Source organism: Carcharhinus amblyrhynchos, chromosome 35, assembly GCF_965287045.1.
Source record: "Carcharhinus amblyrhynchos chromosome 35, sCarAmb.v2.hapA, whole genome shotgun sequence".
In the NCBI taxonomy this organism is placed as follows: Eukaryota; Metazoa; Chordata; class Chondrichthyes; order Carcharhiniformes; family Carcharhinidae; genus Carcharhinus; species Carcharhinus amblyrhynchos.
The window spans coordinates 11975780-12000758 of record NC_137358.1 but is presented as its reverse complement, the minus strand read 5'-3'; the positions used below and the strand labels follow the sequence as shown (position 1 = coordinate 12000758).

Here is a 24979-nt window from a genome sequence, read left to right as displayed (position 1 = left end):
ATTCCCGACGGGAATCGCAGCGGGCGGGCGGGAGGTGGTGGGGAGGGGGAACCATGCCAAAATCTCTTGATCTCAGGTGGGATTTTGTGGCCTTGATGCAAGCGGCCTGCAAAGTCCCACCCACCCACTTACAGTTTTCAATGTCCTGGTGACCAGGGAGGGAACAGGAACCCAAAATAAAATGTTAGCAATTATTGCAAACTGTCTGGAGTGTAGAAGTCGAGAGTATTTATTTATTTGCGTGACAAGTTGGCTTACATTCACATTGCAATGAAGTTACTGTGAAAATCCCCAAGTCGCCACACTCCGGCCCCTGTTCGGGGTAACACTGAGGGAGAACTTAGAACGGCCAATGCACCCGAATCAGCATGGAGTGTGGGAGGCAACCGGAGGAAACCCACGGAGTGCAGACGCCCCACACACGCACACGCAGTGACCCAAGCCGGGAATTCATAGATATCAGGATGGCCCACCTCCTCCTCAAACCCCCCTCCTCCTCCAATCATTGGGGCTCTCCCCTCACCACCCTCAGATAAATGAGGGAGGGTAGCCCTCTGATGCGACATTGCATCCTTGGCACTGGTCCCCCAGTGCCCCCCGCACCCACCCCACCCCAAGGAGGCACTGCCAGGGTATCAGGGGTACATGCCCAACCTGGTCACTCAATCCCCTGGAGACTCCAGGCATTTCCCTGGCGTGGTCATTACAGCTGGTTTTCACTTTTGAAAACCAGTAGTTAGTCACTCACTGGTGGTGGTGGGGTGGGGTGGGGGGTGCGATGGGTGGTGAGGGATGGGGGAGAGACTGAGCTGGTTGGACCCGGTGGTGTTAAACCACTTGAGTGGTGTGTTCAATCGTGCTGAAGTCTGGTTCGTGCCAGCAGACGGGGTGGGCAGAGGGGGTGGTGGGGCTGAGGGGGAGATCTCACCGGTGCAAGCAACAGTGGTGCAGTGGGTTAGCGCTGCCGCCTCACAGCGCCAGGGACCCGGGTTCGATTCCCGGCCTCGGGTCACTGCCTGTGTGGAGACTGCACATTCTCCCCGTGTCTGCGTGGGTTTCCTCTGGGTGCTCTGGTTTCCTCCCACAGTCCAAAGATGTGCGGGTTAGGTTGATTGGCCATGCTAAAAATTGCCCCTTAGTATTCTGGGGTGTGTAGGTTCGAGGGATTAGTGGGTAAATGTGTAGGGATATGGGGGTAGGGCCTGGGTGGGATTATGGTCGGTGCAGACTCGATGGGCCGATGGGCCTGTTTCTGCACTGTAGGGTTCTATGTTTCCTCCGGGGCTCCGGTTTTCTCCCACAGTCCGAAAGACGTGCTGGTTAGGGTGCATTGGGCTGTGCTAAATTCTCCCTCAGTGTTACCCGAACAGGAGTGTGGCTTCTAGAGAATTGTCACAGTAACTTCATTGTAGTGTTAATGTGAGCCCACTTGTGACACTAACAAATAACTTTTGGTTATTCAATATTTAACTAATAAACTTCCAACAATTGCAACACTTCAAGTCTTCCTCTTCAACTCTTCACGTTAACTCTTCAACTGGAAACCGATGCTATCCAATTTAGAATGAGTTGTCCTGGTTCGTTCCTGAGGTGGACTCACCCTCACAGTTCTGCTCTGTATCCTGAAGATGTTCCTTCAAGCCACACTTTGCCACGGTGAGTCTTGACTCATCGCTGGAGACAAAAGGGTCGGGGGGGAGGTTTTCCTGTCCCACTGCCATGGGAAATCGTAGCGGGCAGGACACGGATGGCGCAAAGATCCATTGATCTCGGGGGGGGGGGGGGGGGGGGATTTTCTGGTTCTGAGGCGAGCGTGGCCGGAAAATCCCGCCCAAGAGGCTGAAGTACGTTGGGCGGGATTTGATGGCCTCGCCTGGGTGAGACTGGAAATTCTCGCCCGAGGTCAACGGAGAATTCCGCTGTTGGACGCTCGCCCAGCTCCGCTTGTGTGGCGGGCAAGCTGGCAGAGTTCTGGCCATTCCCTTCATCCCCAAAGTTTCCCAACTTTCTAGAAGGTTCTCTGGTATCAGCCAATGATATCGCCAATCACAATGTTCGAGTGTGCGCCAGTGGAGTTACTCGTAAAACAACTCCCAAATATTCATCCCAAACTGCATGCTAATTATATTGCCTCACCATAAATGGTAACCATAGCTCTGACTTGTATGCCGTAGTTCAAAAATCTATCCTTATTTGGTTTAGTGTTAGTCACTCCTCACAGGCCAGATGGTGACGGGGAAATTTGAATTCAATAAGACGGTGGAATTTTAGTTTGAACGCTCATTTAGCCTTTATATATCCAAACCTTTCGCCCTCGTGTTAACGCGAGCCTACGTGTGGCACTAATTAACACTGCACTAACATTAACACTGCAATGAAGTTACTGTGAAAATCCACCAGAAGCCACTCTCCTGTTCGGATAACACCGAGGGAGAATTTAGCAAGGCCCAACGCACCCTAACCAACACGTCTTTCGGACCGTGGGAGGAAACCCACGCAGACACGGGGAGAATGCGCAGACTCCGCACAGACAGTGACCCGAGGCTGGGAATCGAACCCGGGTCACTGGCGCTGCGAGGCGGCAGCGCTAACCCACTGTGCCACTGTTGTTTGCACCGGTGAGATCTCCCCCTCACCCCCACTTCTGCCGACCCCATCTACCACATCCTGTTCCTGGCCGTGCCCCTCGAGACTTAGCAGCTGTTGCGGGATTTGGGCCCACGGCTACCGGGCCCGTAAGATCGGGCCACAATTTACCGACACGAGAATTTCTTTTCTCCCCGAGTCGCTGGTGGCAGTGCCTGGAGTTGTTCGCCAAAGAATCCGGGAGACTCGGACAAATTATTCGGAAACTGTGGGTCTGATTCTCCCCAGGCAAATTCGAAAGGGAACTGGTGTAAATCGCCCCTTGTCTTTTCTTTTTATTGGGAGTTCAGACTCGAATCTCCTGCACTCTGTGCAATGCAGAGGTCGCCATTGTGGATATCATTAAAAGCTCGGGCAGGGTGGGGCCTATTCCCACTGGAGCCTGACCTTTCCAGAACTCTGCACACGCGCAGTGGCCCCGAACTGTCAGATTGCAGTTTGCTGGCGAGCTCTTTCACTGGCCATCCCAGGACACCCACCGTGTTGCCCCTGCAGCATCCCCCCCCAACCCTTACCCCCCCCACCATAGCCTGATTGCAGTGCGCATAAGCATTCACGGGCCAGCCCCTACCTCCACTGTCCCCGATCTCCAGCCCCCACCCCGTGTCCCCGAGTAGTGATGATCTCCCCAACCCACATTATCAGAACCACCCCCCTCCCCCCCACCACCTGGGAGGCAGACCCCCTTCCAAGGGGGCAGACCCCACCCCCGGGAGGCAGAGCTCCCCCCCACCCCCCAAAAGACCCACCCCCACATGCCCCGATCGCTGGCCTCCCTCTGGCCAATCCCAATGCAGCGTGGCAGTGAGACCAGCCACCCCCGTACCCCCCATCACTCGCCCCTGTGGCCCAATCCACAGTAGGCCCCGTCCCCTCGGCCTCGCACACAACAGGCCCCTTCAGGATGGGAGAATCGGGCCCTGCGCTGTCTTAAATAAAACTAGGCCACAGAGCTTACCAATCGATGCCTTAAAGACCTCCGTCAAATACTTGGCTTCTTCCAGGATTTTCTCCTCAAAGGCAATTTTTCCTAAACCAAAGTTTCTGAGGACAGTCAGTGCAAATCTCCGTTGCTGTTTCCAGGACCTTCCGTAGGGGGCCATGATGATGCCTGTCAGAAAGGGGGACACAGGGTGTAAATAACGCATTCTCACGTTGAGAGCAAAGAAAAAATTCTCAACACCTTTCAGAGCCAGTGACAAAGCTGATTAACGTACAAGGAAGGCCCCCTTGAAACCCCTTTCACTCCAGGCCACCACGCGCTCTGAGTCCATATCCCCGCCTTTGCCCCCACATCCCTTGGGTCAAAAACCATCTATCAATTAAAATTAACGATATGCAGGACCTAACAATTGGCCTGGTGCAGGAGGAGGCCATTTGGGCCATCGTCTCTGCACCTAGCCTGCCAAACGAACATCATGGGCGGGATTTTGCGACCTCGCTCGAGCGAGACTGGAAGATCCCGGCCAAAGTTAACCGACGTTTCCATTTCCCGCCCCTTGCCCGCTCCAATTCCGCGGCGGGCGGATTCAGTTGGGGTTTTCCTGCCGGGAAAATCCAGCCCGAGGTCAACGGACATTTGCGTGATCCGTGTTCCGCCTGCTAGGTTGTTACAGAAGGTTAGAGGGCATGGAGTTGGGGGTAGGGTGTTAGCGTGGATAGAGGACTGGTTGTCAAATAGGAGGCAGAGAGTGGGGGTCAATGGGTGCTATTCGGATTGGCGGTTGGTGACTAGTGGAGTGCCCCAGGGGTCGGTGCTGGGGCCTCAGCTATTTACCATTTATATAGATGATCTGGAGGAGGGAACCGAGTGTAGGGTGTCGAAATTTGCTGATGACACCAAGATTGGGGGAACGGCAAATTGTGCGGAGGGTGTGGAAAGTCTGCAGAAGGATCTAGATAGGCTGGGCGAATGGGCCAGGAAATGGCAAATGGAATTTAATGTTGGCAAGTGCGAGGTGGTCCACTTTGGTAGGAATAATGGTAGGAAGGACTATTACTTACGGGGCGAAAAACTGCAGCAGGCGACGGTGCAGAGGGACCTCGGGGTCCTTGTGCATGAGTCGCAAAAACCCAGCTTGCAGGTGCAGCAGGTGGTCAGGAAGGCGAATGGGATGCTGGCCTTCATAGCGAGGGGGATTGAATATAAAAGTAGGGAGGTCTTGCTGCAACTGTACAGGGCACTGGTGAGGCCGCAGCTGGAGTACTGTGTGCAGTTTTGGTTGCCGCACTTACACAAGGATATTTTGGCCTTGGAGGGAGTGCAGAGGAGGTTTACTAGGCTGATGCTGGAGTTGAGGGGGTTGAACTATGAGGAGAGGCTGAATAAACTAGGCTTGTACTCGTTAGAGTTTAGAAGAATGAGGGGAGATCTCATTGAGACATATAAGATGATGAATGGGATGGATAGGATAGAGGTGGAGAGGCTCTTCCCTCTCAGAAAGGACAGTAGGACTAGGGGGCACAGTTTCAAGATAAAGGGGGGGCGGTTTAGAACAGAGTTGAGGAGGAACTTCTTCACTCAAAGGGTGGTGAATCTCTGGAATTCTCTGCCCGTTGGAGTGGTGGAGGCTACCTCGCTAAATATACTTAAGACACGGGTAGATAGGTTTTTGATAGGCAAGGGGATTAAGGGTTATGGGGAGAAGGCGGGAATGTGGAACTGAGCCATGACAGATCAGCCATGATGTTATTGAATGGTGGGGCAGGCTCGAGGGGCTGGATGGCCTACTCCTGCTCCTATTTCTTATGTTCTTATGCTACGATTCCCATGGTGGGCGGAATGGGAAAATTCCACCCCATGGCTTAGTGCCCATTTCCCTGCCCTTTCTCCCGTACCCCCTGCGCATTGTCTCGAGTCAAATAATCATCCAATGCCCTCTCGAGTGCCTCGGTTGAACCTGCCTCCTTCCAGGTGACGCATTCCATACCCCAACCGCTCACTGCGTGGAAAAGATATTCCTCATATCACATTTCCTTCTTTTGCAAATCACTTTCAATCTGCGTCCCCCTCGTTCTTGGTCCTTTTACGAAGGGGAACAGTTTCTCCCTCTCTACTCTGACCTCATGGTTTGGAACATCTCAACCAAACCTCCTCTTAGCTATCATCTCTCCGAGGAGATCAGTCCCGATCTCTCCAGTCTCTCCTCGTAACTGAAGTTCCTCATCCCTGGGACCATTCTTGTAAACCTCTTCTGCACTCTCTTCAATGCTTTCATATCCTTCCTATGGTGTGGCGCCCAGAACGGTACACAATATTCCAGCTGTGGTCTAACCAGTGTCTTATATAAGTTCAGCATAACCTCCTTGCTCTTATACTCTATGCTCCTATTAATAATGACGGTGGCACGGTGCCACAGTGGTTAGCGCCGCTGCCTCACAGCGCCAGGGACCTGGGTTCGATTCCCGGCCTGGGTCACTGTCTGTGTGGAGTTTGTACGTTCTCCCCGTGTCTGCGTGGGTTTCCTCCGGGAGCTCCAGTTTCCTCCCCCAGTCTGAAGATGTGCAGGTTTGGTGGGTTGGCCGTGCTATGTTGCCTCTTAATGTCAGGGGGACTAGCTAAGGTAAATGCATGGGGCTATAGGGATAGGGCCAGTGTGGGATTGTGGTCGGTGCAGACATGATGGGCTGAATGGCCTCCTATTGCACTGTAGGATTCTCTGAGCACTGAGTGAGATTGGCGGTTGTACTAAGGAGACACAAGTGGTCCAAAACTCATATTATGAGCTTTATTAACTGCTCTCTCCACCTGTCCTGCCACCTTCAATGGTCTCCGTGCTCATACACCCCGTTCCCTCGGCTCCTGGACCCCCTTAAAGAATTTTACTCCTTATTTAATTTGGTCTCTCCATGTTCGTCCCACCAAAATGCCTCACCCCACACTGTCCCCCTGCACTGAACTCCATCTGCCACCTGTCTGCCCACCCCGCTGGATTGAATGTGTAAAGTTGATGAACTGTTGGTTGCCATTTCCAAACGCTTGTGATTTCATTCTGGGCTCGACTATTTAGATTTTGTTCTCTTGGGCGGCACGGTGGCAGGGCGGTTGGCGCTGTGCCACCGTGCCGCAGGCAAATGGGAAGTATTCCCTCACACTCCTGACCTGTGCCTCGTAGATGGTGGGCAGACTCTGGGGAGTCAGGAGATGAGTCATTCGCCACACATTCCTCGCCTCTGAGCTGCCCTTGTAGCCACTGGGTTAACGTGATTAGTCTGCTTGAGTTTCTGGTCAATGGTAACCCCAGTGATGTTGATGGTGGGGAATTCAGTGATGGTAACACCACTAAATGTCAAGGGGCAGTGGTTTAGAAAGGCCAACCCACCTGTCCTACACATCTTTGGACACTAGGGGGCAATTTAGCATCGCCAATCCACCTAACCTACACATCTTTGGACTCTGAGGGGCAATTTAGCATGGCCAATCTACCTAACCTGACATCTCTGGACACTAAGGGGCAAATTAGCACGGCCAATCCACCAATCCTGGCTACACATGTTTGACCATTAAGGGACAATTGAGCGTGGCCAAGCCACTTTACCTGCACGCCTTTCAGACTGTGGGAGGAAACCGGAGCACCGGGAGGAAACCCACGGGGAGAGAACGTGCAAGCTCCACACAGACCCGAGGCTGGAATCGAACCTGGGCCTGTGGGGCTAACCACTTTGAAAGAGGCATAGCGTAGGAGATGAGCAAAGTTTCCACTTTGATGCTGAGGATTAGCCTTCGAGCGATGGAAAAAAAAAGACTTTCGTACCTTGCCCTTTGATCATTTTCTCGAAGAATTTGAAATGGGGGCGTCCTGCAAATTCCCTGCCCTGCTGGACTAGCGCCTCCTGAATGAGCTCAAACCCACCGATGACGACGAAGGGAACCCAGAGGATGTGACAAGTAAAAAGATCTCCGTACTCCTTGGCCAGCTGGGAAAGGAGGAAAGAGAAATTATCCACCTTCCAATAATCAACCAAAAACAAAACAATTTGAGAGCCAATGCCGTTACTAAGCTAATGTTTAGGAGAATGAGAGGTGACCTTATTGAGACATGTCAGATTCACGGGGGGTTGACAGGGCAGAAGCTGAGAGGTTGTTTCCCCTAGTGGGAGAGCCTCGGAGCAGAGGGCATCATGTCAGAGTGAGGAGGGTCACCCACTGAAGACAGAAATGAGGAAGAATTTCCCCTCACAAAGGGTAGTGGAATTCTTTACGCAGAGAGGCCTAGAGGTTGGGCCATCGGGCGCTATTTGACCATTTTAATTCCGAGTGCTGGGTGAACTGGGAGTGTTTCAGATCTGGCATTTAGTCCCGTTCTGAGGCCTCCCCGTATGCACTCTACCCAAAAAAAAATTCCGAATCGCGTTACAGATGCCTATGGGCGGGGCTTTACGGGCCCAAAATCCTGCAGCTCCGATCGGAGGCTCCCACTCCCAGGCCCTACCCTCATATTATACCCACTAATCCCCTCTAACCTACGCATCCCTGGACACTAAGGGGCAATTTCTTAGCACGGCCAATCAGCCTAACCCCACACACCTTTGGCGTGTATCCCAGATACTGACACATTGGTGAATCCAGTTAGCGTTGAGGCTCCTGGGTCACTCTCTGGTGAGGACGATACGTCTGATCATGTACATCGGGTGGAGGAGGGAGTGTCCGAGGCCTCTGGCCTGCAGTGAGGGGGGGGGGGGGGGGGGGGGGGGGGGGCGGCCGGAAGCCAGGGCTCCGCTGGCCCCAGGCTGGGCCTCTGGGATCACCTCCCCCTGGAGTTGCAGCAAACAGCGAATGCAGGAGGGGCTGGCGGCCAAACTGGACCCCCTGAGAGGCTGCTGGGAAGTTTTCAGGCCGCCCTGTCTTGCTCGGTTGCCAGGCCAACACATTGCAAGGACGGCATCTGCAGTGGAAAGCCTGGGGGCGGGAATGGGGGCGGTGTTCCTCACCATGGGTGGCAGGCTCCAAGCGATGGCCCAGTCACAGCAGGCCACAGTGGAGGGACAGAACAGGCTTCTCAAGATTCTGCGGCCCATGGCTGAGAGGCTCGAGAGCTTGCAGGAGATGCAGCGGGACAGCACTGAGACACAGTGGGCTGCGGCAGCAACCCTTGAGAACAATTTTAGAGGGTCATGGCCGAGGCGCCCCAAAGCGTGGCCCAGTCTCAGAGGGCACTCGCTGCAGCCATTGAGAGGTGGCCCCCGACTCGAGTGGGCCTCCTTGGTAGGACGAAGGTGGTCCTCCAGGATTGGTAGTGCCCGGTGACGGCAGAGCTCACTGCAGGAACACTATGGTCCCATGGAGTGACACAGGGGGGCCCCACAGGAAGCACGAGGGAGGAGGAAGGCCTTGAGCCTATGCTGGGGCCTTGCAGCCAGGCTGTGGCTACACCTTCTGACTACCACACCCCCCCCCCCCCCCCACTTCCTGGTATCTCAGGGGCAGTGGGATGGAGAAGGTATCGTGGAAACATCCCAGATAGCTGGAAGCTGGCCAGGGCCCTCAGGGCCTACAGGGTTGCCAAGTGGACCATAAGTCAGGTAGGCTGTTGGCTCCCCCCGCCCCCCACGATGTACATTTTGGGAAGTCGCTGAGATGTAGTGCTGGGCCATGAAAGGTTAGGAAGTTGTATTTGCACTGACGGGCTGCACTGGTTAGAAAGAAATGTGAGCACTTAACGTTCTCTGTTCTCAAGTTCTGACGTTAGAACTTATTACTTGAACACTTTGATTGCAATTGGGAGTTGGGGGGAGGAATCAGGATATTGAATTTGATGATAGCCATGATGGTGGTGAATGATGGAACAGGCTCGAAGGGCCTTCTCCTGCTTCGAGTTTTACCTCATCCAGAGCAAGGTGCGGCATCCTGCTCTGCTCGAAGTTGCTCCTTCCGAACAAGGACACGGGCGGTCCAGGGGGCAGTCCACTGCCTCGCCTCCACTTCACGGCGAGCCACGCGGCTAAAAAGGTGGCCAGGAAGACGAACAGGGTCTGTACGGTGAAATGACCGAGCCACTGGGAAGGCAGCAGCTCCGGCAACCAGGCCAAGGCCTTCATTTCTCAGAGGTGGACGCTGTCGCTCGGGGCTGCGGGACGAAAGACTCGAAGTCGCGGAGCAGCTTCTCCTCCGACAAGCAGCCTGGGGAATGTTGACTTCACGAGGCCAATTCCTGTGACATAATGAGTTCAGAATCCACTTTCCCTTTTGTTTGACTTGTTACATCATTCCACGGGGAGGAGTGGCTGCTCGCTGTCTGGAAGCTGGGGGAGGCGGGCGGGGGGGAAAAGTTTTCTCACGCTCTCTGTCAGTACAGCAAGAAGTCTCACAACACCGGGTTGCAGTCCGATAGAGTTAGGTGGATCTGTTTGGACTTTAATCTGTTGTTGTCAGGCTTCTTACTCTGTCCAACTCAGTCAAAGAACAAAACAGCACGGGAAACTCGGCCCAACGCGCCCCCCCCGTCCTAACAATGTGTTTTCCCTCCTCCCCCCTTGACCCATGTCCAATGCCGGCCTGCCCGCAACACTTGTGTGTCAGTGCAAAAGGGTTTGTGTCATTTGCCAACAGTTTCTGGCAGAGCTTGCTGCCAGCAACCCCTCTGCTGTCCTTCCTTCATATCTTGAAGTTTTTGGGGAGACGGTGGCGCAGTGGTTAGCAGCGCCGCTCCACGGCGCCAGGGACCCAGGTTCGACCCCCGGCTCGGGTCACTGTCTGTGTGGAGTCTGCACATTCTCCCCCGTGGGTTTCCTCCCACAGTCTGGAAGACTGTGCTGGTTAGGGTTCATTGGCCGTGCTAAACTCTCCCTCCGTGTACCCGAACAGGTGCCGGTCAATTTGGGGATTTTCACAGTAACTTCATTGCAGTGTTAATGTAAGCTCACTTGAAGTATGTTTATTTGGTAATGTTTGGAAGTAGATATACACACACACACACTTACCCTGGACGATTGTGGGTGAAGTTACTGTGAAAACCCCACTCCGGCACCTGTTCGGGTAACACTGAGGGAGAATTTAGCGCGGCCAACACACCCTAACCAGCACGTCTTTTGGACTGTGGGAGGAAACTGAAGCGCCAAGAGGAAACCCACGCCAACATGGGGAGAATGTGCAATCTCCACACAGACAGTGACCCAAGCTGGGAATCGAACCCGGGTCCCCGGCACTGTGAGGCAGCAGTGCTAACCACCGTGCCACCATGCCACCCCAAGTAGGAGGACAGGATATAGGGAATGAAGCTTGGCTCAGTGTCAAACAGGAACGTTTGTGTTTAGTTTTTAGTGTTTATTTATTAGTGTCACAACTGGGCTTACATTAACACCGCAATGAAGTTACTGTGAAAATCCCCTAGTCGCCACACTATGTTCAGGTACACTGAAGGAGGATTTAGCACGGCCTCTGCACCCTAACCAACACATCTTTCCGACTGTGGGAGGAAACCGGAGCACCCAGAGGAAACCCAGGCAGACACGGGGAGAATATGCGAACTCCACACAGACAGTGACCCAAGGCCGGAATTGAACCTGGGACCCTGGCTCTGTGAGGCAGCAGTGCTAACCCACTTTGCCGCCCCGTGTTGTGGTCGTGAATAGAATAATGTCTCATGTATGCTGCAGAATGTTTTATTGATTAGCCAGGCAGTCTTAACAAAGAGAACAAAGAACAGTACAGCACAGGAACAAGCCCTTCGGCCCTCCAAGCCCATGCCGAACATGACCCTAACTAGACTAAAAAAAACCCCTCTGCCCTTCCTCGTTCCGTATCCCTCTATTTCCTCCCTATTCATCCATCCATCCAGAGACCGCTTAATTCATGTGTCTGCTTCCACCGCCTCCTCTGGCAAGTGCATTCCAGGCACCCACCCACCACTCTCTGTGTGAAAAACCTCCCCCTGCACATCCCCCTTAAGCAGCCCGCCCTCTCAGCTTCAACCCCTTTTAATTGACACTTAAACTCTGGGGAAAAAGTCTCTGACTATTCACACTGCCTGTGATGTGGAGTTGCCGGCATTGGACTGGAGGTGGGCGCAGTAAGATGTCTCACAACACCAGGTTCGAGTCCAACAGGTTTATTCGGAATCATGAGCTTTTGGAGCGCTGCCCCTTCATCAGGTGAGTCCCTCAGTGCTCCGAAAACTCACGCTACCGAATAAACCTGTTGGACTTTAACCTGGTGTTGTGAGACTTCTGTCTACACCTCTGACAATTTGATAGACCAATGCTGATTAGGGAATAATTTAAATGGTTATTTTTATCGTCACAAGTAGGCTTACATTAACAGTTACGTAGCGATGCCGGCTTTGGACTGGGGCAGGCACAGTGAGAAGTCTCACCACACCGGGTTAAAGTCCAATAAGTTTAATTGGGAGCACGAGCTTTTGGAGCGCTGCTCCTTCATCCGGTGAGTGGAGGATTGGGGTCACAAACAGGGCGTGTACAGACGCAGACTCAATTACAAGATAATTTTTGGAATACGAGTCTTTACGGCTAATCAAGTCTTTCCAGGGGGCAGCCAATGCCAGTGGAGAGAGGGTTAAAGAGGTGTGTGAACTATCTTACGCTAGGACAGTTAGTGAGATTTTGCAAGTCGCGGGGAGAGTTACAGATAGTGCAACGTGAACCCAAGATCCGAGCTGATGTTGGCCTCGTGTGCGGATATTGGCCAATGGTTTCAGTGTCAGATCAGATCAAAACTGGATCTTGGGTTCGTGTCACGCTATCTGTAACCACCATGACTTGCCTGGACTTGCAAAATCTCACTAACTGTCCTAGCCTGAGATAGTTCACACCTCTTTAACCTGTTCTCAACCCTCTCTCTGCTCGCACTGACTCGCATTGTACCTGTAAAGATTTGATTACCTGTTCAGACTCGCATTCCAACCATTATCTTTCAATTGAGTTTGTGTCTACATATGGCCCGTCTGAGAACCCAATCCTCCACTCACCCCATGAAGGGGCAGCGCTCCGAAAGCTCATGCTACCAAATAAACCTGTTGGACTTTAACCTGGTGCTGTGAGACTTCTTTCTGTACATTAACACTGCAATGAAGTTACTGTGAAAATCCCCTGTTCCCCACACTCTGGTGGGTACACTGAGGGAGGGTTTAGCATAGCCATTGCACCTAACCAGCGCGTCTTTCGGACTGTGGGAGGAAACCGGAGCACCCGGAGGAAACCCACGCAGACACGGGGAGAATGTGCGGACTCCGGATAGACGGTGGTCCAAGACGGGAATCGAACCCGGGTCCTGGGTGTTAACAATAGTGCTGCCCGTGCAAAGCTTTTAGTCTTCATTGAGTTAATCCAGATATCCAAAACTCATGCAAGGTTATCCTCTAGTCTTCCACAAAGGGGAGAAATGAGCAGCTGCTGGAGGAAGCTGGTGTTGGGAGGTACGTGTTTGAGGCAGTGTTACCGAGGAAGCTTACGCATAGTTTGGGGACATGGGCCACAACGTCCCGGCCGACCTCACCCCAAAACCGGAAAATACACCCTCCTGAAGTCACCAGGCCTTTGCACGGTCTGTCCCCATCCCCCGCTTGCCCTCTACGATTCCCACGGTAGGCTAGAAGGGAATGCCACCCTGCACCCCCCCACCGTGATGTGACGAAGAGGGAAGGGTTTGGAAGAAAGATGGAACGCGAGGCTGAACACCTTGGAAAGCGTGTGCAGAGGAGTGCCGGGATGGCACAGGTGGATGGATAACGTCAGCATGTACACCGGCCTCTCTCTGGATCGAGGGTGGGGGAGATCGGAAATCCGTGGAGAAAGATCGTTCATATTGCGGCTCGGATTGAGGGCAGGCAGAACACGAGATTCTGCCCTGAACTACTCAGCACTTTGTTAACGTTCCTGACACTGTGCAGATGTGGCGGAGAACGTGCAGACTACACACAGACAGTGACCCAAGGCCAGGAGTCGAACCTGGGCCCCTGGCGCTGTGAGGCAGCAGTGCCAACCGCTGTGCCACCGCGTGGCCCATGCTCAAATATATCTGGTCACTGGAGACCTCAGCCTGGTTCTGTTGGTGAGTGACCAATGGAGACCCTGATGTCGAACCGGCGCTCGCGATTTAACCTATCCCGGATTGCCCCTGCTGAACTTTGACCTCCGACCTCTGTACCTTCAGCTCCCTTGTCGCTAAAGCCCTGAAACTCCCCCCCCACCCCCGGCACCTCTTTCCCCTCCATTAAGACGCTCTTTAAAATGTTTCTCTTTGACAGAGATTGCCTTCATTGGCAACACTTTCTTCCATAATTCTCTGGCAAGAAAAAAAATGTTTAATTAAAGCTCTCTGTTGCTGAGTTTCAGTGGACCATCTACGCTGCGAGTAGGAGCTTCACACTTCGGTTAGTGTAGCCCTTGACCTACCCCCCCCGCCCCCAAACCCAACCTCAAGGCGTCCAATTACTTGTTGCGGCAATCCCTGTCTCCACAAGCCGGGTAGACCTGCTGCACAACTACACCTTCTCTCACCATAGCAACTTTCCCCGAGAAAGATTGTCTGGAAGATTGGCAAAACCAGTCAGAGGCATAGTCAGGGCAGACCATAAATGCTCTCGGTGAGATGGGTTTTAAAGGAGATGGAGGGGCCATCAGTAGTGGGGCAAAACAGGGCAGAAAGGCACATCATAGGACCCTACAGTGCAGAAAGAGGCCCTTCAGTCTGCACCCAACACAATCCCACCCAGGCCCTACCCCCATATATTATACCCACTAATCCCTCTAACCTACACATCCCTGGACACTGAGCGGCAATTTCTTAGCACAGCCAATCAACCCAACCCACATACCTTTGGACTGTGGTAGGAAACCCACGCAGACACGAGGAGAATGCGCAAACTCCACAGACAGGGACCCGAGCCGGGAATCGAAGCCAGGACCCCGGAGCTGTGAAACAACAGTGCTAACCCACTGTGCTACCGTACCGTGCGGGAAGAACGGAGTTGGGGTGTATGCCTCGATTGTGGGGCTGGAGGGGGGGCTAGCGACACGCAAGTGGGCGATTCCATGTAAGTACTTAAGCAAATTGGTGAGATGGTTCAGATGGAATGAGAGTTGAGGCTTCAATCCATACGGCCAATGGATTTGTGGCACAGTGCTTAGCACTGCTGCTTCACAGGGCCAGGGACCCAGGTTCGATTCCGGCCTCGGCTCACTGTCTGTGCGGAGTCTGCATGTTCTTCCCATGCCTGCGTGGCTTTCCTCTGGGAGCTCCGGTTTCCTCCCACAGCCCGGAGGATGTGTGGGTTAGGTGGATTGGCCATGCTAAATTGCCCCTTAGTGTCCAAAGATGTGTAGGTTAGGTGGATTGGCCATGCTAAATTGCCTCGTACAGTTGAAAGACGTGCAGGTTTGATGGATTGGTCATACTAAATTGCCCCTTGGTATTAGGGAGATTAGTAGGATAAATACGTGGATTTATGGTGACAGGGTCTGGGTGGGATTATTGTTGGTGCAGATTTGATGGGCTGAATGGCCTTCTGCACTGTGGGGATTGCATGATTAGAAGGAGGACGTGACCACATTGGAGGGGGTTCGGAGGAGATTGTTGAGAATGTTGCCAGGATTGGGGAAGTCTAGCTCTGAGTGAAGAGGGGCTAGGTGGGAGGAAGCTGAGGGAGATTTACCTGAATAGCAGAGCAGCCGTGATGGGCCAAATGGCCTACTTCTACTTCTGTACCTTCTGGTCTTATGGGATACAATGAAAAGCAGCTGATGCTAGGGAGGGCCCATTTCCTTTAGTTAACGTGTCAGCGGAAACTCTCGTCATATTTTGAAAATACTCGCATATTCTGCAGAGAGAGAGGTGGACCAAGAGCTGGAGTGTGGGATCAGGCTGGATAACCCTGTTACGTGATGTGGAGACGCCAGCGTTGGACTGGGATAAACCCAGTAAGAAGTCCCGCAACACCAGGTTAGAGTCCAACAGGTTTATTTGGTAGCAAAATGCTACTAGCTTTCAGGGCTTTTCCCCTTCGTCAGGTGAGTGGGGAGTTCTGAACATATAAAGGTACACACTCAGTTTACAGTATTCCGTAGCCCCGAAAGCGAGCGGCTTTTGCTACCAAATAAACCTGTTGGACTTTAACCTGGTGTTGTGAGACTCCTTCCTGTGTTAACCCTATTACAGCCAGGACAGACACGATGGGTAGAATGGTCTCCCACTGCATCATAGATTTGCCCTGTTCTGCTTTCCTACATGTACGGGGGCAAAGTGAATCTGAGAGCATGAAGTGGTCAGAATTCATTTGAATTTGGGGCGGCACGGTAGCACAGTGGTTAGCACTGCTGCTTCACAGCTCCAGGGTCCTGGGTTCGATTCCCAGCATGGGTCACTGTCTGTATGGAGTTTGCACATTCTCCCCGTGTCTGTGTGGGTTTCCTCCGAGTACTCCGGTTTCCTCCCACAGTCCAAAGATGTGCGGGTTAGGTTGATTGGCCGTGCTAAGAAATTGCCCCTTAGTGTCCAGGGGTGTGTAGGTTAGAGAGATTAGTGGGTATAATACGTAGGGATATGAGAGTAGGGCCTGGGTGGGATTGTGTTCGGTGCAGACTTGAAGGGCCTCTTTCTGCACTGTAGGGTTCTATGATCTAGCTATGACTGTAACAATATATTCTGCACTCTCTCCTTTCCTTCTCTATGCATGGTATGCTTTTTCTGTATAGCACGCAAGAAACAATACTTTTCACTGTATGCTAATACATGTGACAATAATAAATCAAATCAAAGTTTATTTATTAGTGTCACAAGTAGGCTTACATTAACACTGCAATGAGATTATTGTGAAAATCCCTTACATGCCACACTCCAGCGCTTGTTCGGATACACTGAGGGAGAAATTAGCATGACCAATGCACTTAACCAGCATATTTTCTGGACTGTGGGAGGAAATCGGAGCATCTGGAAGAAACCTACGCAGACATGGGCAGACTCCGCACAGATGGTGACCCAAGCTGGGAATCAAACTCGGGTCCCTGGCGCAGTGAGGCAACAGTGCTAACCACTGCGCCACGATTGTGGATTACAACATCACAGTGAAAACAGCAACCGACAGCGTTGGTCTTCCCTGTTTACCTGGAGATTACTGCTGACCAGCTGAGGGTTATCCAATCAGCACCCTGTTCTCATGTTGCACAAATTGCCTTTGAAGTTCCATTTGAAATTTGACATTCTTGTGACTGTCCTGATGAGTGCAGGATGCAAAGTTTCTGCAGCATGTTTCTTTTATTTCAGCAATACTCAAGTGCTGTATTACCAAGTGACTAAAAGAGAGACATGGTGAGGATTTTGACCCAGCGGCAGTGAAGGAGCGAGTGACGTATTTCCAAGTCAGGATGCAGTAAGAAGTTTCATAACACCAGGTTAAAGTCTAACAGGTTTATTTAGTAGCATAAACTTTCGGAGCGCTGCCCCTGTGAGTTATTCATCTGATGAAGGAACACTGCTCTGAAAGCTCGTGATTTCAAATAAACCTGTTGGACTTTAACCTGGTGTTGTGAGACTTCTTGCTGTGCCCACCCCAGTCCAACGCCGGCATCTCCACATCAAGTCAGGATGGTGAGTGGCTTTTTAAAATTAATTCATGGGACATGGGTGGCCAGCATTTATTGCCCATCCCTATTTGCCCTTGGAGGGCAGTTGAGAGTCAACCACATTGCTGTGGCTCTGGGAGTCACATGTAGGCCAGAGCAGGTAAGGACGGCAGATTTCCTTCCTCAAAGGACATTGGTGAATCAGATGGGTTTTTCTAATAATCGACAATGGTTTCATGGTCATCGGTAAATTCTTAATTACAAATATTTTTTATTGAATTCAAATTCCACCATCTGCCGTGGCGGGATTCAAACCCAGGTCCCCAGAACATTAGCTGGGTTTCTGGATTAATAGTCCAGCGATAATACCACTAGGCCATCACTTGGAGGGGAACTTGCAGATGGTGGTGTTTCCATGTATCTGCGGCCCTTGTCCTTCTAGATGGTGGTGGTAGTGTGTTTGGAAGGTGCTGTTGGAGGAGCCTTGGGTGAGTTGCTGCAATGCATCTTGTAGATGGTACACACGGCTGCTACTGTCCGTTGGTGATCCGGTGCCGGAGATATTGGGTTTAATTTTCCACTCCCGCTGAAGCTAATGGACTTCTGGATGGCTCACTGCATTTTCCAGCCCCATGGTGACAGGGCTATAAAATTCCACACATCTGGGCGGGATTTTACGGCCTCGCTTGGGTTAAGGCTAGCAATGCCTGCCCGAGGTCACGGAAATTTCTATCATCAGACCCTTGCCCGAATCTGTGGACTTTATCCCTACGATTAGTTGGATTGTAAACAGATGACGGCTGGGATTTTCTGACCTTGCCCATTGCTGGGGTTCTCCAGCCCCGCTGCAGTGAATGGAGTTCAGGCCGAGTGCCAAATTCTCCGTTCTTGCTGGCAGCGATGGCGGGGCGAACGAGATTGGAGGATCCGGGTCGATGTCTCCGATTCTGAATCGATTTAACTGTATAATGGCTTGTCCACTTTTCTTGATCATTGACTTTGGAAATCTCCCATCCTCCTTCTCTTCAGTCACATTTCCCAATCACACTGCGGTGACTTAGCGATGGCAACGCACTTCGTAGAATCACAGAATCCCTACAGTGCAGAAGGAGACCATTCAGCCTATCATCCTGCACTGATCACAATCCCACACAGACCCCGGACCCGTAGCCTCAGATATTTACCTGTTAACCCCCCTAACATTAAGGGAAAATTTAGCATGGCCAATCCACCTAACCTGCATACCTTTGGACACTAGGGGGCAATTTAGAACATAAGAACATAAGAAATAGGAGCAGCAGTAGGCCATCTAGCCCCTCGAGCCTGCCCCGCCATTCAGTAAGATCACGGCTGATCTGTCGTGTCTCAGTTCCACTTTCCTGCCCTCTCCCCATAACCCTTAATCCCCTTGCCTATCAAAAACCTATCAACCCGCGGCTTAAATATATTTAGCGAGGCAGCCTCCACCACTTCAACGGGCAGAGAATTCCAGAGATTCACCACCCTTTGAGTGAAGAAGTTCCTCCTCATCTCCGTTCTAAACCGCACCCCCCCCCCCACTTTATTTTGAGGCTGTGCCCTCTAGTCCTACTGTCCTTTCTGAGTGGGAAGAGTCTCTCCACCTCTATCCTATCCATCCCATTCATCATCTTATACGTCTCAATGAGATCTCCCCTCATTCTTCTAAACTCTAACGAGTACAAGCCTAGTTTATTCAGCCTCTCCTCACAGTTCAACCCCCCCAGCTCCGGTATCAGCCTAGTAAACCTCCTCTGCACTCCCTCCAAGGCCAAAATATCCTTGCGTAAGTGCGGCGACCAAAACTGCACACGGTACTCCAGCTGCGGCCTCACCAGTGCCCTGTACAGCCGCAGCAAGACCTCCCTACTTTTATATTCAATCCCCCTCGCTATGAAGGCCAGCATCCCATTCGCCTTCCTGACCACCTGCTGCACCTGCAGGCTGGGTTTTTGCGACTCATGCACAAGGACCCCGAGGTCCCTCTGCACCGTCGCCTGCTGCAGTTTTTCGCCATGCAAGTAATAGTCCTTCCTACCATTATTCCTACCAAAGTGGACCACCTCGCACTTGCCAACATTAAATTCCATTTGCCATTTCCTGGCCCATTCGCCCAGCCTATCTAGACCCTTCTGCAGACTTTCCACACCCTCCGCAAAATTTGCCGTTCCACAATCTTGGTGTCATCAGCAAATTTCGACACCATACACTCGGTTCCCTCTTCCAGATCGTCTATATAAATGGTAAATAGCTGAGGACCCAGCACCGATCCCTGGGGCACTCCACTAGTCACCAACCGCCAATCCGAATAGCACCCATTAACCCCCACTCTCTGCCTCCTATTTGACAGCCAATCCTCTATCCACGCTAACACCCTACCCCCAACTCCATGCCCCCTGACCTTCTGTAATAACCTCTTGTGCGGTACCTTGTCAAACACCTTCTGAAAATCAAGGAACACCACATCCACCGGCTCTCCTCTATCCACCGCTCTAGACACATCCTCATAGAACTCCAGTAAATTCGTCAGACACGACTTCCCCTTAACGAAACCGTGCTGCGTCTGCTCTATCAAGCAATTCCCCTCAAAATGCCTCGCTATTTTCTCCTTGATCATGGATTCTAACATTTTACCTACAACAGACGTTAAACTAACCGGCCTATAATTCCCCGCCTTTTGCCTGCCACCCTTAAACAACGGCGTAACATCAGCCGTTTTCCAATCTTCCGGCACTTCCCCGGAATCCGGCGATGTTTGGAAAATAATCACCAAGGCGTCCACTATCACCTCCGCCATTTCTTTCAGAACCCTCGGATGCATTCCATCCGGTCCTGTGGACTTGTCCACAATCAGTCCCTCCAGTCTGTCAAGCACCGCCTCTCTAGTAACAATAATGTCATTCAGGTCCTCCACTCCTACCACCTTTCCATCGCTAACACCCGGCAAATTATTCACGTCCTCCTCCTCCGTGAAGACCGAAACAAAGAAGTTATTCAAGACCTCAGCCATTTCCCCATCCCCTACCACTAAGTCCTCCCTCTCATCCTCTAAGGGCCCAACGTTCACCCTAGTCAGCCTCTTCCTTTTTATATATTTATAAAAACTCTTACTATCCTTTTTTATATTAAGCGCTAGCCCAGCTTCATAGTTTATCCTACCCTTCTTTATCAACTCCTTCGTCATTCTTTGTTGACATTTAAACCTCTCCCAATCCTCTTCTCGCCCAGTACTCTTAGCTACTCTAAACGCATCCGCTTTTAATTTAATACTTTCCTTTACCTCCTTCGTTATCCACGGCTGATTATCTCTCCTCCTACGATCCTTTTTAACCATTGGAATAAATTTCTGCTGAGCACCAAGAAAGATCTCCTTAACGATCCTCCACTGTTCCTCAGCAGACCTACCTTCCAACGCGCTCCCCCAATCAACATTCGCCAATTCCTCTCTCATCCTATCGTACTCCCCTCTGTTCAAACAAAGGACACAGGTCTGGGAACCCACTTTCTCCTCCTCCATCTGCATCAGAAACTCCACCATACAATGATCACTCTTCCCAAGAGGATCCTTACAGTCATAGCTGGGGTGCAGAGAAAGATCAACTTAGGTCCATTCAAAAGTCTGATGGCAGCAGGGAAGAAGCTGTTCTTGGGTCGGCTGGTACGTGACCTCAGACTTTTGTATCTTTTTCCCCACGGAAGAAGGTGGAAGAGAGAATGTCCGGGGTGCAGGGGGGTCCTTAGTTATGCTGGCTGCTTTGCCGAGGCAGCGGGGAGTGTAGACAGAGTCAATGGATGGGAGGCTGGTTTGCGTGATGGATTGGGCTACGTTCACGACCCCTGGTTCTAGAATTCTCCGCCAAGGGAAGCAATTTTATCCTGTCCAATCTAACTCTTTCCGTCACAGTTTTGTCCACCTCTATCAAGTCCTCCCCTCAGTCTTCTTTGTTCCAACGAAAATAACCCCAGCCTGTGGAATCTCTTCTCATCGCTACACTTTCCCAGCCCTGGCATCTTAGGCCGAGCAGTCTAAGTCCGTAAGCAATGGAATGTAAAGGGCTGCGATGGAAGCAGAGAGATGGCAGAGAAGTAGGGCACCTTTGAGCCAAATCCCTTTTCGGACTTTTGGCTCAGATCAAGTGGAGCGTCTGCTCTTAATGTCTGCTACGGGTGACACAGTGGTTAGCACTGCTGCGTCACAGTGCCAGGGACCCGGGTTCGATTCCCGGCTTGGGTCACTGTCTGTGTGGAGTCTGCACGTTCTCCCCATGTCTGCGTGGGTTTCCTCCGGGTGCTCCGGTTTCCTCCCCCAGTCCGAAAAATGTGCTAAATTCCCCCTTAGTGTACCCGAACAGGCGCCGGAGTGCGGCAACTAGGGAATTTTCACAGTAACATAATTGCAGTGTTAACGTAAATTTCTTGTGACACTAAATAAATAAACTTTAAAAGAGGGTGGCTAACAGCGAACTTGCAGTGGCTCTGGAGTCACAGGTAGGCCAGACCGGGTAAGGATGGCAGATTTCCTTCTCTGAAGGACAGTAGTGATTCTTTTATGTACCTTACTAAGGTGGCACAGTGGTTAGCACTGCTGCCTCAGAGTGCCAGAGGCTTGAGCTAGACTCTGGTCACTGACTGTGAGGAGTTTGCATATTCTCCTTGTGTCTGCGTGGGTTTCCTCCGGATGCTCCGGTTTCCTCCCACAGTCCAAAGATGTGCGGGTTAGGTTGGATTGGCCATGCTAAATTGACCAGGGGGGATTAGCAGGGTAAATATGTGGGGTTCCCGGGATAGGGCCTGGGAAGGATTCTGGTCGTTGCAGACTGGATGGGCCAAATGGCCTCCTTCTGCGCTGTAGGGGTTCTATGATTCAATGGTGTTGAGTACTTACCGACAGAGGGTAGGGGTGCTTTGGATTTCCATGCCACCATGTGACTCCAATCGCTCCACGTGCTGTTATATCTCTCTGGATTGTCCTCGACGATCTTAACACGGATTTGCGCCTTGTAGACGCGGTCTGCTTTCAGGTTAGCCGCATCGATCTTCGTCCTCTGTTCATTTTGCACAACCTGAAACCTCTTGGCATCCTAGAACGTGAAAGAATGGTGGGTAACTCAACCTGAAGCTCCCAGCAAAGACTTCCTTTCTATTCTTCATTGGACAATGGCTGGGCCAGCATTTATTGCCCATCCCTAGTTGCCCTTGGAGGGCAGTTGAGAGTCAACCACATTGCTGTGGCTCTGGAGTCACATGTAGGCCAGACCGGGTAAGGGCGGTAGATTTCCTTCTCTAAAGGGCATTAGTGAACCAGATGGGTTTTTCCGACAATGGTTTCATGGTCATCAGGAGATTCTGAATTCCAGATTCTTTTTACTGAATTCAAATTCCACCAGCTGCCGTGGCGGGATTCGAACACCAGGTTCCCAGAACATGAGCTAAGTTTCTGGATTAATAGTCTAGCGATAATACCACTAGGCCATTGCCTCCTTGCTTGGCGAGATGACCTGTGGCACAGTGCTGAACCACAAGCTGTGTTCACCACTAAAGAACCGTAGAATTCTTACAGTGCTGAAGGAGGCCATTCAGCCCATCGGGCCTGCACAAACACCTCAGGCCCTATTCCCATAACCCCACATATTTATCCTGCTCCTCCACCTGCCACGAAGGGGCAATTTAGCACGGCTAACCCACCTAACCCGCACATCTTTGGATGGAAACCGGAGCAATGGGAAGAAACCCACTCTGACACGGGGAGAACGTGCAAACCCCGAGCAGACAGTGACCTGAGGCTTGGGGGGGAATTGAACCCGGGTCCCCGACGCTGTGAAGCAGCAGTGCTAACCACCGCGCCACCGTGCTGCCCATTTTGGTAGGATCTGAAAATGCTCTCCATCTTCCACCCAATTTCGTAGACTTTGTAAACATGGGACGGCACGACGGCACAGTGGGTTAGCACTGCTGCCTCGCACACCAGGGACCTGGGTTCGATTCCTGGCTCGGGTCACTGCCTGTGTGGAGTCTGCACATTCTCCCCGTGTCTGTGTGGGTTTTCGCTGGGCGCTCCGATTTCTTCCCACAGTTTAAAGATAGTTTGGTGGATTGGCCATGGTAAGTTGCCCCTTAGCGTCCAAAGGCAATTTAACATGGCTGATCCACCCTAAGCTGCACGTTTCTGGAAAATCCACCCGGTATACAAAAATGAATGAACTTACTCTCCAGTGTTCGTCCTCAGTCTTGTATCTCGTTTTGAATTTCAGTTTATCCTCAAAAACGTCATCACGCTCCACCAGCCAAACAAAATCTGTCCCAATTCTGGAATTATTGACGACTGTCAAGTTGTACGGTGGCATTAGCTTGAGTACAAGACAGAAACGATCGGATGCATCATTTTCTCAGCGGCTGAAGAGGCCTTTTGGTTGTATCACAGCTCGGTATGGGCTCCTGCTCTGCCCAAGACCGCAAGGAACGCAAAGGGTCGTGAACGAAGCCCAGTCCATCACGCAAACGATCCACTGACCCCGTCTACACTCCCCGCTGCCTCGGGGAAAAGCAGCCAGCATAATTAAGGACCCCACGCACCCCGGACATTCTTTCTTCCGTCGGGAAAAAGATACAAAACTCTGAGGTCACGTACCGACCGACTCAAGAACAGCTTCTTCCCTGCTGCTGTCAGACTTTTGAATGGACCCACCTCGCACTAAGTTGATCCTTCTCCACACCCTAGCTATGACTGTGACAGTATATTCTGCACCCTCTCCCTTCCTTCTCCCCCTATATACTCTATGTACGGTATGCATAGAGCGCAAGAAGCCATTGGAAAGGAATTGGTTAAGCATTTGGAAAGGAGAATTGTAAAAAGACAGGAGGAAGGAGATGGAAAATGGGCTTCCAGCAGAGATGCGATGGGCCAAATGGCCTTTAGTGTGTCCTATTCTCTCTGAGGCCAGGAAGCCGTTCCAGGAGCAGGCATTGGTGGGGTTTATTGAAGTTGGGAGGTATGGGAGATGTATCCAAGGCAAAGATTGTTTTAGACGTCTGGTAGCTGAGACAGAAATTTATCGGGCCAAGGTTCACAGTTTTTGTTTCAGACTTGCTTAGGTTTTGTAGCTGTCATAAGAAATAAGAAAGAGGAGCAGGAGTAGGCCATCTAGCCCTTCGATCCTAGTATGTTAAAACTGTCACGTTTATGACCATGTTCTAGCCCAAAGAAGGCTGAATGGCCATGCAATGACAAAAGTGGGCAGTTGTCAGGAGTATGAGGGTGTGGGAGGTTTCCCTGGGAGTACGGGATTTTGGCTGTCCTCCCTGGGAGTGTGGGGGTTCTCCCTGGGATTGTGGGAACTCTCCCCCAGGAGTGTGGGGATTCTGTCCTCGGGCATGGGGGAGTGTGGAAGTTCTCCCCAAGAGCGTGAGAGTTCCCCCCACGAGTAGAGAATTGCTGGGAGTTTTCCCTGGGAACGTAGGAGTGTGGGAGTTCTATCCGGCAGTGGGGGAGAGTGGGAGTTTTTCCCTGGGAGTGTGGGAATTCTTTCCGGAAGTGTGAAATTGTGGGGGTTCTCCCCGAGAGTGTGGGAGTGTAAGAGTTCTACCTGGGAATGTGGGAGTGTGGGAATTCTCCCCGGGAATGTGGGAGTTGTCACAGGGATGTGGGAGTTCTCCCCGGGACTGGGGAATTGTGGGAATTCTCCCCAAGAATGTGGGAGTTCTCCCAGGAAGTGTAGGTGTTCTCCTGGGAACGTGGGAGTTATTCCCAGCAGTCAGAGAGTGTGGGAGTTCTTCCCGGGAGTGTGGGAGTTCTGCCCAGGAC

The 24979-nt window shown here is 51.8% G+C and overlaps 1 protein-coding gene across 2 annotated transcripts in view; it reads right to left on the bottom strand.

The window, feature by feature from the left end:
• The window catches only part of LOC145361628 (cytochrome P450 2J2-like), a 38070-nt gene extending 14546 nt beyond the window's left edge, over positions 1-23524 (bottom strand). The window contains exons 1-5 of one of the 2 annotated variants that reach the window (XM_080217505.1): positions 23385-23524; positions 22064-22259; positions 17976-18255; positions 7401-7563; positions 3605-3757 (exon numbers count right to left, since the gene is read on the bottom strand). In XM_080217505.1, coding sequence (XP_080073631.1) covers positions 3605-3757; positions 7401-7563; positions 17976-17984 — 325 coding nt within the window. In that variant the 5' untranslated portion in view covers positions 17985-18255; positions 22064-22259; positions 23385-23524. Of the gene's footprint in view, positions 1-3604; positions 3758-7400; positions 7564-9468; positions 10074-17975; positions 18256-22063; positions 22260-23384 lie in introns of those variants that run through there. The other variant, XM_080217503.1, reaches the window with a different exon arrangement.
• Between the last annotated feature and the right edge of the window lie 1455 nt (positions 23525-24979).